The sequence below is a fragment of the Pan troglodytes genome, chromosome Y (assembly GCF_028858775.2).
Source record: "Pan troglodytes isolate AG18354 chromosome Y, NHGRI_mPanTro3-v2.0_pri, whole genome shotgun sequence".
In the NCBI taxonomy this organism is placed as follows: Eukaryota; Metazoa; Chordata; class Mammalia; order Primates; family Hominidae; genus Pan; species Pan troglodytes.
Window position 1 is genome coordinate 21,595,983 of NC_072422.2, and position 12,384 is coordinate 21,608,366.

Consider the following 12,384-nt stretch of genomic DNA (forward strand, 5'->3'; position numbering starts at 1 on the left):
AAGCTGAAACCCTGCAAGGATTCTGTCAGGTCTAGGCAAATACATACTCCGAGTTCCATGGTTCCTCCCTGAGGATGCTGTACTCACAGGGGCATTCCAAAGGACTTCTCATCCTGTGTCCTGGGCACACGGGAGGCCTACCGCCATGGTCGCCAATGCAGTGATCCGTGTGCACTGCTTTGCTGGTGCAGAGGCTCTCACAAGTGCAGTGGTGGCCGTGGTGCCTGCTAGCGGGGCTCTGGAAGCCAGGGCCTTGGCATCCGACTCCAGGGCTGCTGTGCGCAGCTAACCCTGCTGGGTATCTGAGCCGCAGTGTGAGAGTGACAGGCTAAGGGCCCTGTGGGGCTCCCCAGGAACCCTGTTCCACATAGGTGTAGGATGTGGTTCTCAGCAGGGCAAGGCCCGCAGGCCTCTCCTGGAGTTGCCCCCAGAGTCGAGGGCTGCCGTGGGGGTGGGGTGGGAGGCACAGGCTTTGCTCTGTTGGAGCCTCAAGGAGGGCACCATGTTAAGGCTGGAGGCTGTGCAGGAGAGGATGGTCTGTGCACAGAGCAGGAAGACAACCCTGGGGGAAGAGGCATGCTAGTGGGGGATGACATCATTGCAGAGATGGAGGTGGTGGCCAAGGAGGAGGCCAATGTGGAGCCACAGCAGGAGGACCTGCAGGCACAGCCTGGCCCTGGCCCCAGTACGCCCCGGCCAGCAAGAGACTCGCTGGACGTCCTTCACTTGGAGCTCCGCTACGTGAATGTCCCAGGCCACAGGGCATCCCCGGCTTCTGGGCCAGAGCCATATCCTTGCAGCTTCCAATTCGGGATGGTTGGCAGCAGGGGATGGGCGCCGAACTCCCGGGAGCGGAGGTGGGGGGAAACAAGGTGGTAGGCACTGGCGGTCAGCCAGGATTCAGGGCATGGGGGACAACAAGGGGAACCGAGAACAGGCTCATGCACATAGGAGGGCAGCTGAATTGCATGTGCCCTGAGGGCATGTGGTAGGGACAGGAAGCCAAGCACAGCACTCACCAGGGAGAACAGCAGCGCCAAGGACCCATCATAACAGCAGAAAGTTGAAGGATACGATTCACTGGGAAAGTCCCTGGAGGAAGGGGAGTCTGCATGCCCATGCCAGCCATGGAACTTCCCTGCTCCCCTTGCCTGTGTCCAGCAAGCTTACCCCAGAAACACAAGGTGCTCAAGACTCGATGTCACTGTGCACGGGGCTGCTGTCCTATGCAAGGCAGGCACTGTCTCCCCAGACACAATTTCTTCCCTGTGCCAGCACTGCACCCGAAGATGTTTAGGCCCTGAGTATATATAAGCTCCCTTGAAACCACTCGAGCTCCATGGGGAGAGCCAGGCACAGCCCCGTAGCTACTTCTACCCACAGCGGTTGCCTGGGGTGGACACGTGCACCCCTCAGGGAGACCAGGAGAAGGAGAGACCACACACGCAGACAGCAGCAGAGCCTGTCTAGCACCCAGCACAGGAGGGCCTCCTGCAGCTCAGAAACGCCGAGCAAGTAGTCGCCTCACACAACAACACCCCGCCCCCAACCCCCTGCCCACTTCTTCAGTGCCAGTCCCTGGTCAGAGCAGGTTGTCTGGGCCTGCCTCCACCCACCACCAAGACCACCACAGCTCCGATGGTGCCCTCCACGCCAGACAGAGACAGAGGGCCTGGAAGGGAAGGTGCCCTGCCCCACACTCTCCGTGCTCTTGCAAAGTTGCAGGGTGTTTCTTTGCACGCCCACCCAATCATCTGGCGGCTCCTTGACCAGAGGCAGCTTGTGCGGCACACCCAGATGTTGGCCGGGATCACAAATGATGATGAAGTCCTGCTAAGCTACGTACGTGATGGATTTGCAGGTCAGGCTAAGGAGCCTGAGTCTTCGGGAGGGGTCTGGTGTCTGGGTCAGGTTGAGGTACCCCTGGGACCCGGGGGTGTCTCAATGAGAGAGTTGGGAAGGAGAAACACACGCTTCACCCCAGCTAACAGGTCACCTCACCCCAGCTACATGAAATGCTGCTTTGAGTACGTCCTCTTTCTCCTTCTTGGCCAGGTAAGGGGAGGAAAGCAACTCTTCCGGGTACCGGCGGCAGGATGAAGTTTTCCTTTTATCACAGTCTTTACTTCCACAATGAAGTGATCATTCGGGAGTACTGCCTTGGCATCCTCGGTAAGGAGCGCCTCCCAGCATGGTAGGGGAGCTGGTGTGTGGGAGGGTAGGTCTGGCATGAACCTTCCTGACTCCTCTCTTTGCAGGATACGGGATGTCTCATTCCACTGCAGTCTAGTGGTTGTGGGATCAGGAAGGTCAAGCCTCCAGCTGCAGGCAGTGACAGAGTGGAATGAGATTTCAAAACAAAACAAAACAAAACAGTCACTGGAAAGATAATAAAATACATAAATGTGGGATGTAATATGTAATCGTGATAAAATAAACTGGATTTTTTGTATAAGTTATACATATAAATGTAATGACAAGACAGTGATAAGACAACTCATGGTCTTATCTCAATACTTAGTGTCTTCATGTAACATACGTCCTTTAGGATAGTTATAGACCATTTTCTTTCCAGGAGAGACAGATGAGAATGCAGAAATGTTAAAGTGCAAGTGCCGGAAGCTTCCAGCTGTGCCCACCTGTATCCTGACATAGACAGTTCCACTGTTTGCTTCATTAATCACGCCAAAGGCTCTGATGCAAATGTGGTACAGAGTCACATGTTTTTGTATCTACATGATAGAAACTATAACTTCATCCCTATATAAAAGGGTATACAGCATATGCCTCGATGATAAATATAAGTGAATCATTGATCAGTAGGAAACCATTTTAAAAGTCTTTCACAACAGAAAAAAATCCCTGAAAACATTTTCTTCTCAATCTCTGAGTTTTCTTACATGGCTTATGAACCTCTATCCACACTCAAGACATAGTATGCTGCTCTTCCAACAAATTATTCATTGTACATAATTCCTGTAATCTAATAACAGTACTTTTACACCTCGGGGTTTAAAATGACTCCAACTTTTTTCTGTTTCTCCAATTAAAATAACTTTTTTAAGGTTTAATTTTCACTAATTTTTTGTAGTAATATTTTTGAAGGTATTTGACCAGGATGATTTGGTTATATACCTGTCTGACGTCTCCCTTTCCTCTGAATACATATTTTATTACCCACTTATTAGATCTCAGTTTAAGAAGTTGAAATAGGGATTTACATCTAAATTCTACATTTGAATTTACAGGAGTCAGTGAGTCCAGGAAGTGCCTTTATGCACAGACCAATATCTGGGAATGGCACTAGGGGACAAATAAGCTTTACCAGTCTCAAAGCCCTGGCTACTACAGTGAATCCACCCTTCTCCTGGGTCTTATCTACTTCAGCAAAAGAAGGCCACCCACTAAACCAGGCCCTTGTACTTTGGGCGGAAACTCCTAAGTCCTCTAGTCTCCTCAAACGGACAACCAGGCTGCCAATTTTCACAATAATAATTTCTATAGCACTGAGTCTTTGCTAGCCTTGTAACTATAGCTACTGATGCTACAGTCTGGTCCCTGTATGATAAAACACCAGAGCAACAGAAACAAAAATATTGACTGAAGCCTTCTAAAATCTCTCTAAATATATCTTCAATAAATATGTTTTTTTTTTTACAGAACGACTGCTTTCAACTTCCTGAACTAATGCTTCGCCTTCGCTAGTTTTCATTGTTGAAATTGATGGAAAAGTGTACATTTAACATGAAAGTCAATACAGAATTTCATATGTCAGCAATTAAAATTTTCAAAATGATGCAAAATACAAATGTGAAACTGTATTTGTGAAATTTACAATTCATTGAAATTTGTTTTCATACCTACCCAGGCACAGAATTTGTTATAACTGTCTGCATGTTCTCCTCATGTGGGGGAAAAACAGCACCAGCCGGCACGGGAATCCTTTGAAGCTGGAGGGAGAGGTTGCAATGATCTGAGAGTTTGCCCCTTCACTGCAGCCTAGATGACACAGTGAGACTCCAACTGAAAACAAACAAACAGACACACACACACATACACCCAAAAAATTGATAAAAAAAAAAAAATCCGTACTCGAAAACATGCTAACAGGCTAACTCCCATTTCTAACACACACACACACACACACACACACACACACACACACAAAATTCCTTTAAAACGAAAGTTCCACAAGGGCGAAACAAGAAAACAAATTTAACACCCCCCATAGAAAGTACAAAGAGTAACCTGAAAAGAACCCCAGGGGAAAACAATTCAAAATTTACAACTATCTACCATAAAAGAAGCTGAAAGTCCCTCAAAACTTTCCAGAGGCCATGTCCTTGTATTACAAAAATGATCATAAAAACTGGCAGGAGTAGAAGAATAAAAATGCATCTTAAAACTTGCTAAAAACATCAAGTCTCCCATAAGAATTGTAATGGAAAATGGATCAGTCGGCAGTGTTTTCCATACAATTATGAACTAATTATATTTCTTCATATTTAAATTTGTTTTTTCAATATTCTAAGGAATTAACTTTTATGTTAATAGTAGGTGATGTAAGAAAGCAGGTCTTTATCAAGACAACTGGCACTGCATGTCCACACCATTACTCAGGTGGGCCTTTATTCCCAGCGAGGTTCCCTCCCTGGACACACACTGAAGGTCCCCAGCCATTTGGCAATCTCTTCACATTCCCAGCCCAGGAGGTAGCCCTAAAATACACGTACGTGAAGAAAATAAAACGTTGCGTCACACTGGAGCCCAGTGTGGTCCTCCAGATTCCGTGGGAGGTGGACTAACTTATATGGGAAGGCAGGGCAGTGGGAGTGAGGATGGCAGAGAGGATAACACATGTCACGGCAGCCGGGTTCATGGAAACAAAACATGACTGGCCTGGGAGAAACACTGCAAAAGGACATAGACCTAGGTGGGCCTCAGGTGGACATCCTCCTGGAGAAAACGGGAGCCCTGGTTGATCTCAAAATGAGCCCCAGGTGGCAGCAGGTCTTACCGCAGGGCAGGGAGCTGGCGAGTGATGATGAGACAGCTATCCCTTTAGCCCTGCTTGTCACCCGCTGACTTTAGCCATATATGCATCATAGTGGCTTAAGGTGCCCCAATCCTGAAATGCGGGTGTTACATGTCCCTGATGGGTCTCTCTCCCCCAACCCATGGATTGCCTGGGATTGCTCACTGCAGTCTCCTCCAGGATCCTTGGGTTCTCCATGTGGGGCCCAGATCCAGGTCAAAAGGCCTCTCAGTTCCCAGTCCTTCCCAGCCCTAGGCTGCTCGCCTGGCCTCCTCTCTGTTCCGCCTCTAAGGCTGACCCTCTCTCCATGGGATAGAACTGCAATAGATTGAGCCATACACCCTGGCTGATGATCTAGGGGACTGCAGACGTGGGTCCAGGACAGTTCAGGTGACAGTTTAAAGCCAATTCCCCAGAGACCAAGGAATGACCAGCTAGGTCCTTTCCCATGATGCCTCACCTTGAACACCACCTCAGCAATCCTGCCAAAACCCGGGCAGTCATGTTCAGCCAAACAGCTGAATAAGCTCAGGTAGGAGGTGTACTGCCTGCAGCTGGAGGCTTGACCTTCGTGATCCCAGAACCGCTGGACTGCAGTGGAATGAGACACCCTGTAGCCTGCAGGGAGAGGAGTCAGGAAGGTTCATGCCAGTCCCACCCTCCCACACACCAGCTCCCCTACCATGCTGGGAGGCATTCCTTACCGAGGATGCCAACAAAGTGCTCCTTCATGATGATTTCACTGTGGAAATAAAGGTTGGGATGAAAGGAAATCATTCTGCCACCGGTAAACAGGATGGCTGAGTTCCTCCACCTGCCGGATCAAGGAGCAAGAGGATGGATTCAATGGGACCATGTCAACTAGCTGGGCTGAGATGGCCTACTAGCTGTAGTGAACCATGAGTTTCCCTTCCCAGCTCTCCCACTGAGACAACGCTGGTCCCCAGGGGGACCTCAAACTGACTCAGACACTTGACTCCTCCCACAGACCCAGGCTCCCCAGCCTGACCTGCAAATCCATCATGTAGCAAAGCAGGACTTCCGCATGCTTTCTGAACCACGCCAACATCTCCTGTGCCAAACAATCTACCTCTGCCCAAGAACTCTCCAGAGGGTTGGGTGGGCAAGCCTCGTGACGCCTTGCAATTTCGCAAGAACACAGACAATGTGGAACAGGGCCATCTCCCAGACATTTGGCCAGTCACCCTTCATTGTTGGCCCTCTATCTCTGTCTGGCGAGGAGGCAACGCCACAACTGTGGTGGTTTTTGGAGTGGGTGGATCCCGGACAAGAAGGCCTGGGCTGACTAGAGACGGGAGGCAGAAAAAGTGGGCAGGTGGTTGCAGCTGAGGGACGGGAGGGACGGGGGGTGGTGTGAGGCGGCTGCTTCTCTGGGTTTCTGAGATGCAGGAGGCTTTTGTGTGCTGAGTGCTGGACATGCTCCGCTGATGTCCGGGTGTGTGGTGTCCTCTTATCATAGTCTCCCTGAGGGGTGGGCATGTCCACTTGAGGGAAGCCTTGTACTTAGAAGCGACAGCAGGGTTGTGCCTGGCGCTCTCCAAGGGAATTGCGTGGGTCCAAAGGAAGTTATATAGGCTCAGGGCCTACACACTTTTGAGTGCAGAGCCTGCAGGTGGAAGAATGCGTATCTGCGGAGCTGGTTCCTGCCGTGAGGAGGTCGGCAGCCCCATGCGCCGCGAACCCCTCTTAAGCACCTTGTGTTTCTGGGGTGAGCCTGCTGGAAACAGGCACCGAGAGCAGGGGTGGTTCAATGGCTGGTAATGGCATACAGATTCCTCGTCCTCCAGGCAAGTTCCCAGGGAAACGTGTCCTTCGAATTTGGGCTGTGCGCAAAGGGAACTTGGCGCCGCGATTCTCCCTCGTCAATGCTGGCCTTGGCTCCCCTTCCCTATCACGTGCTCCCAGGGCTGCTACAAGCGAGCTGCCCTCACAGCTGCAGGAATGTGGCCTCGGCTCCCACGCTGTCCCCCATCCCCTGCCTCCTGGCTGACCCCCACGTGCCTCCCACCTGGCTCCTCCCGCCAAACAGCCCCCATAGCCCCGAAGCCCGATGACTATCCCCTGTTGCCAGCCATCCCCAATCGGCAGCCGCAAGCATATGGCTCTGGCCCACAAGGCGGCGATGCTCTGTGGCCTGGGGCATTCACGGAGCCCAGCTCCAAGTGAAGGACCTCCAGCGAGTCCATTGACGGCCCCGGTGTGCTCGGTCCAGGGCCAGGCTGTGCCCGCTGGCCCTCCTTCTGCCACCCCACGTCGGGCTCCAGCTCAACCACCACCTCCACCTCAGCCATGATGTCTTCCACCTTCAGCACCGCCTCCTCTTCCAAGGCCGCCTCCTTGCTCTGTACCCCGGCCGTCCTCTCCAGCATTGCCTCCAGCTTCAACACGGTTTTCTCCTGGGTGCTCCCACAGACCCCGGGCCTGTGCAGCCCAGCCCAGCCCATGCCCCGCACCCACAGGCTCTGGGGGCCCGCTCCCCAGCAGACCCGCTCCCTGAAAGACCCACGGGCGTCGCCCTGCTGAGAACCTAGTCCCACACCTATGTGGACCCAGGTTTCCTGAGGAGCTCCGCTGGACCCGCAGATCCCGCACTGGCCAAAGGGCTCCGGTCCCCAGCAGGCTCAACTGCGCACAGGAGCTCGGGAGCGAGAGGCCCCGGCCCTGGGCTTGCAGAGCCCCACCAACAGGCACCGCAACCGCTGGTGCGGGTGCGGAAGCCTCTGGGTCGTCAAGGCAGTGCACAACAGCGTGCGCGCAGGCCGACAATGGCCAACCCTGGCGGCTGGCCTCTGGTGTGCCCGGGACACAGGACAAGAGGCCCTTTGGAATGCTCCTTGGAGTACAGCATCCTCAGAGAGGAAGCATGGTACTCGGAGCCTCTATTTGCCTCGATCTGTGAGAGTGTGTGCCGGGGCTCTGGCCTCTACAGCAGATCAATTCCACCTCAGTACAGGCAGGCGACTTTCCTCCCACGTACCCGCCCTGATCACATCCAAAGGTAGATGAAGAAGAAGAAAGCAAGCTTGAAACTCTATACATTCCTAAAAGCATATCAGAAACTCACAAATAACAGTGAAATCAAAGAATGATCCCAGCCAATTCCATTACATACCTAGACTGAAATATGAAACTTCAAAGAAAAGACAGATTAGAACTTTGGGTTTGTAAAAATTTTCCTAAATAGGTATAAGTATTGGAAACTTTGTCTCACTAGAAAACGTAAACAAAAATCCATGTTTTTCATGTTTGTAAATATACATAGTTTTATATCCATCAGTTATGACATGCAAGAAGTAATAAAGTGAAAGTACAATAAAATGATATATGGAACTTCCTCAGTCTTAAAATATTCCATGGAGACTGTCAATTTTATGAAAACTATAAAGAATGCTTCATGAAACTACATTGTACAGTGCCATTTACTATTTTACGTACATTTGAAATAATCAACAATTAAAGGGAATACATCAACATTATTTAATACGATTAACGTTATTTTTCTTGAGTAATCCTGTTGAAATTAAGGATTTTAAATAAAACATTAAAAACAAATTATATTGACTGCTTTCAGCTTTGGATGAAATCATACTTGTGTATTTGTAGTAATGGGAAGCATAACTTTCTCCTCACAATTAATCTTTTATAAGGCAGGCGACTTTCCTCCCACGTGCCCGCCCCGATCACTTCCCCCAGGACACCCCTGCCGCCCTAGCCCCAGGAACCAGAGAGTTTTCTCTGGATCTGCAGTATTACTTCCGTACCATCTACCTGGCCTGCCTAACGAAGAGAGATGTTTCCTGTGTTCGTGACACACAGAGATGTTCATGGCTTGCCACACTGAGGATGTCAGGGCACAGGGCTGCCATGCCCACAATTCCAAAGGCCACGCAGCCCGCGTGTGCCTGGATGCCTAGCTACCCGGCACAAGCTCCAAGGGCTTCTCGGAGGAGGCTTGGGCAGGGAAGGCGGGGGGTGGGGGGCTGGAGATGCAGGCCCGCCAGTGGCTGTGCCGCCCAGGGAGACGCCCACCGCCCTCCCATTGATTGGCCCCGACGGGAGGAAGTCGGCCTGGGTGCGGCCCCTCGGCCCTTCGCGCGCAGTCCCTTAGGGGGCGCCTGGAAGCCCGGCGCATGCGCCCTGAGGGCTCGCTGAGCTACCGGGTGCCATAGAGGCTGCGGCAGGGTTCCTGTGGCGTGGGTCGGGCAGCACAGGCCTTGGTGCGTGCGAGTGCCGAGGAGGGCACCGCCTTCAGGATGGAGGCTGTACAGGAGGGGGCGGCCGGGGTGGAGAGTGAGCAGGCGGCTTTGGGGGAGGAGGCGGTGCTGCTGTTGGATGACATAATGGCGGAGGTGGAGGTGGTGGCGGAGGAGGAGGGCCTCGTGGAGCGGCAGGAGGAGGCCCAGCGGGCACAGCCTGGCCCTGGGCCCATGACCCCAGAGTCTGCACTGGAGGAGCTGCTGGCCGTTCAGGTGGAGCTGGAGCCGGTTAATGCCCAAGCCAGGAAGGCCTTTTCTCGGCAGCGGGAAAAGATGGAGCGGAGGCGCAAGCCCCACCTAGACCGCAGAGGCGCCGTCATCCAGAGCGTCCCTGGCTTCTGGGCCAATGTTGTATCCTTCTCAGTGTTTCTTCGGCCTTTCTAGTGGAGAGGTGCTCTCGGGGAAGTGTAAGTGACCGATGGGCAGCTCGGCGTCGATGTGACTCTTTGGGGAACAAAGGGGAGTTGCCACGGACAAATGTGGCTGCGGAAAGCCACAGCAGGCGTGGGTACTATTGTCCTGCAAGCGGCAGAGAAACCCTTGGTGATGCCGAGCAGCAGACGTTTGGGGCATCTTTTTGAAGAGCAGAAGCGAGTTCAGACCAGAAGAGGTTTTTCGGTGAAGCAAGCTATTTTTAAGGGAGTGTGATTGCTGCCCCTTGCTAGTCCGATCTGGGACTGGGCGTCTTCGGCTCTAAGCAGATTCTGCCACTCCTCAGACACCAGCAAGTCTCTGCAAATCGCGCCTCCCCATGTCAGTGCAGTCAGCCTCAGAATCATACACCCTCTGTGAACACAGGAGGCCTTAGTTTACGGGGAGGGGGAGGTGAAAGGAGATCATACATGGAAGCAGATCTGAGAAATCCCCTACCCCAGCCTCTGGGTGCGCTTAGGCCTTCTTCCCTGTTGCTCGTCGCTTTCCCTTCCATCGTGTATAAAGTCTCTTTGACCTAAATCAGATTGCAAACCACCCCCAGATGTCAGCCCTGATCACTGACGAAGATGAAGACATGCTGAGCTACATGGTCAGCCTGGAGGTGAGGCCAGGAAGACTGAGGCTAGAGGGTTTAGCGGGGGAGGGTAAGGGAAATAATTCATTCCTGTAAGCAAGAGTGAGCACCTCACCCGAAAACGTATTTAAGCTTTCTCCACCTTGTCCTGACAGGTGGAAGAAGAGAAGCATCCTGTTCATCTCTGCAAGATCATGTTGTTCTTTCGGAGTAACCCCTACTTCCAGAATGAAGTGATTACCAAGGAATATCTGGTGAACATCACAGGTGACAGGTGGCTCCCAGGATGGGTAGTGGAAGGAAGATGGCGGGTGGATCATTGCCGACGTGATCCAGCCCCCTTCCCACAAAAACTCCTGTCTCTGTAGAATACAGGGCTTCTCATTCCACTCCAATTGAGTGGTATCCGTATTATGAAGTGGAGGCCTATCGCCGCAGACACCACAGCAGCAGCCTTAACTTCTTCAACTGGTTCTCTGACCACAACTTCGCAGGATCTAACAAGATTGCTGAGGTGAGTCCTCACTGGGAAACATGAGAAATGACCCCGTGTGTTCCCAGCTGCTTGGGTCACCTTTCTGAGCCCTGATGAGGCCTTTCCCGATTGAGTCCCCTGACAGATCCTATGTAAGGAGCTGTGGCGCAATCCCCTGCAATACTACAAGAGGATGAAGCCACCTGAAGAGGGAACAGAGACGTCAGGTGAGCCGTTAGTTGGGACTGGAGCTGTTTGATGCCTAGTATAAGGGGGTTGATGCACCTGCCTATTCAGGGAGCCTGGGTGCTCATTTCAGAAATGTAGAAATTGAGGCTCCTTTGGTACATGTAGAAATTCCTTGAGAGGAAGACAGAGAGTGACAGAATCCAGGACGTTCATGGCATTGGGCTGAAAAGGCACATTAGAGACTTCACGCAAAGCAGGTGATAGCTGTGGAGTCTTAAGCCCAGTGAAGAATCGTCCATTTCCAGAATCAATGAGGAGTAAAGCTGAAAATCATTCAGTTCAGTCTGTGGCACTTGATTCCATGGCTGTGAACCCCTCCGGCAGTCATCCTACCAACCCCATAAGATTGGGCTCCCTGAATGTGCGTCCTGATCATCCTTGCCCCAAACCACAAAGGACTGTTTAGATTGATGGATTTCCTTAAGCTGTTGCCCCATCAGACTTCTGTGTGCTTTTAGGGTACAGTGCATCTTGTTAGCTGACTCCCCTCACAGACAATACTGGGAATGGGGCAGGGATTGCGCAGAACAGTTTGTAACACGTGGTAGGAGGAAGTTTAAGGGATCACAAATGGGGAAGGGATATCCTTTTCTCAGCGGGCCCCACAATTGAAACGTTTCAAGGTATGGCTCAGAGAAAATGCGTTTTAACGTGAGTTTGTGTTTCTCTAGGGGACTCCCAGTTGTTGAGTTGAATATGATGGAGCATCAGATTTTACCTAATACAGCAGAACTCCTAAAAAGTTACAACAGTATGCAGGACGGCAGTACTCAGCATGGTCTTATGCACAGGAACTAAAGGAAAAAGAGATCGAGTCACCAGAAATCAGGAAGAGGGGGTAAATTTGGATTGTATGGAATGAAAAATAAACATTCTCAAGGATGTGTGACTCTGTGTCTGTGTGTGTGTGTGAGTGTGTCTTTGTGTTTGTGTGTGTGTGTGTATGTTTATCCACTTTATTCGGGTGTGATAATGAATTGATCCATCCACGTGCTTTATTCTCTTCATGGAAATTACCAGTCTGCGTTGGAGCTGGGCCTCTAAAGTTGTAGAGTGAATGGGTGTGGGATGTGTTGGGATTCTTCCTACAGGACAGAGTGGGGGAGGTAAAAGCAAAAGACAGCTTAGTGGGAGGCTGACTTCATCCTATGGAAGCAGAGATAGTTCAAGGAATGGGGTTACTGGGTTTCCAGGTCCCAGTTTGCTGGGACCTCCAAAATCCTTCATTTTGAGTATCATCATACACAATAGATAAGCACAGGATGATGGAAATCTTAAAGTTCGCTTTCGTGTTGAATCCACATGTTCTTTCAAAGATGAATGCATAATCCTTTTCTGG

General features: G+C 51.3%; 1 protein-coding gene across 2 annotated transcripts; it reads left to right on the plus strand.

Moving 5' to 3' along the window:
• The first annotated feature begins 9,184 nt into the window (after nucleotides 1–9,184).
• LOC739765 (testis-specific Y-encoded protein 3) lies at nucleotides 9,185–11,927 on the plus strand. 2 transcript variants are annotated; one of them, XM_024353928.3, is made up of 6 exons: nucleotides 9,185–9,663; nucleotides 10,271–10,348; nucleotides 10,477–10,588; nucleotides 10,690–10,835; nucleotides 10,942–11,023; nucleotides 11,717–11,927. In XM_024353928.3, the coding sequence occupies exons 1-6, from the start codon at nucleotides 9,310–9,312 to the stop codon at nucleotides 11,737–11,739; spliced, it is 795 nt and encodes a 264-aa protein (XP_024209696.1). In that variant the 5' UTR covers nucleotides 9,185–9,309; the 3' UTR covers nucleotides 11,740–11,927. The 2 variants fall into 2 exon arrangements, with proteins under 2 accessions (XP_024209696.1, XP_054533296.1); XM_054677321.2 differs by having other exon boundaries at nucleotides 9,187–9,663; nucleotides 10,931–11,023.
• Nucleotides 11,928–12,384: the final 457 nt, after the last annotated feature.

Excerpts from the sequence above, each read along its gene's own strand:
- LOC739765 (XM_024353928.3), top strand. The coding sequence starts at position 9,310 with ATGGAGGCTGTACAGGAGGGGGCGGCCGGGGTGGAGAGTGAGCAGGCG. Across the intron at positions 10,349-10,476 it reads GCTACATGGTCAGCCTGGAG|GTGGAAGAAGAGAAGCATCC; the intron begins GTGAGGCCAGGA and ends TTGTCCTGACAG. Across the intron at positions 10,836-10,941 it reads GATCTAACAAGATTGCTGAG|ATCCTATGTAAGGAGCTGTG; the intron begins GTGAGTCCTCAC and ends GTCCCCTGACAG.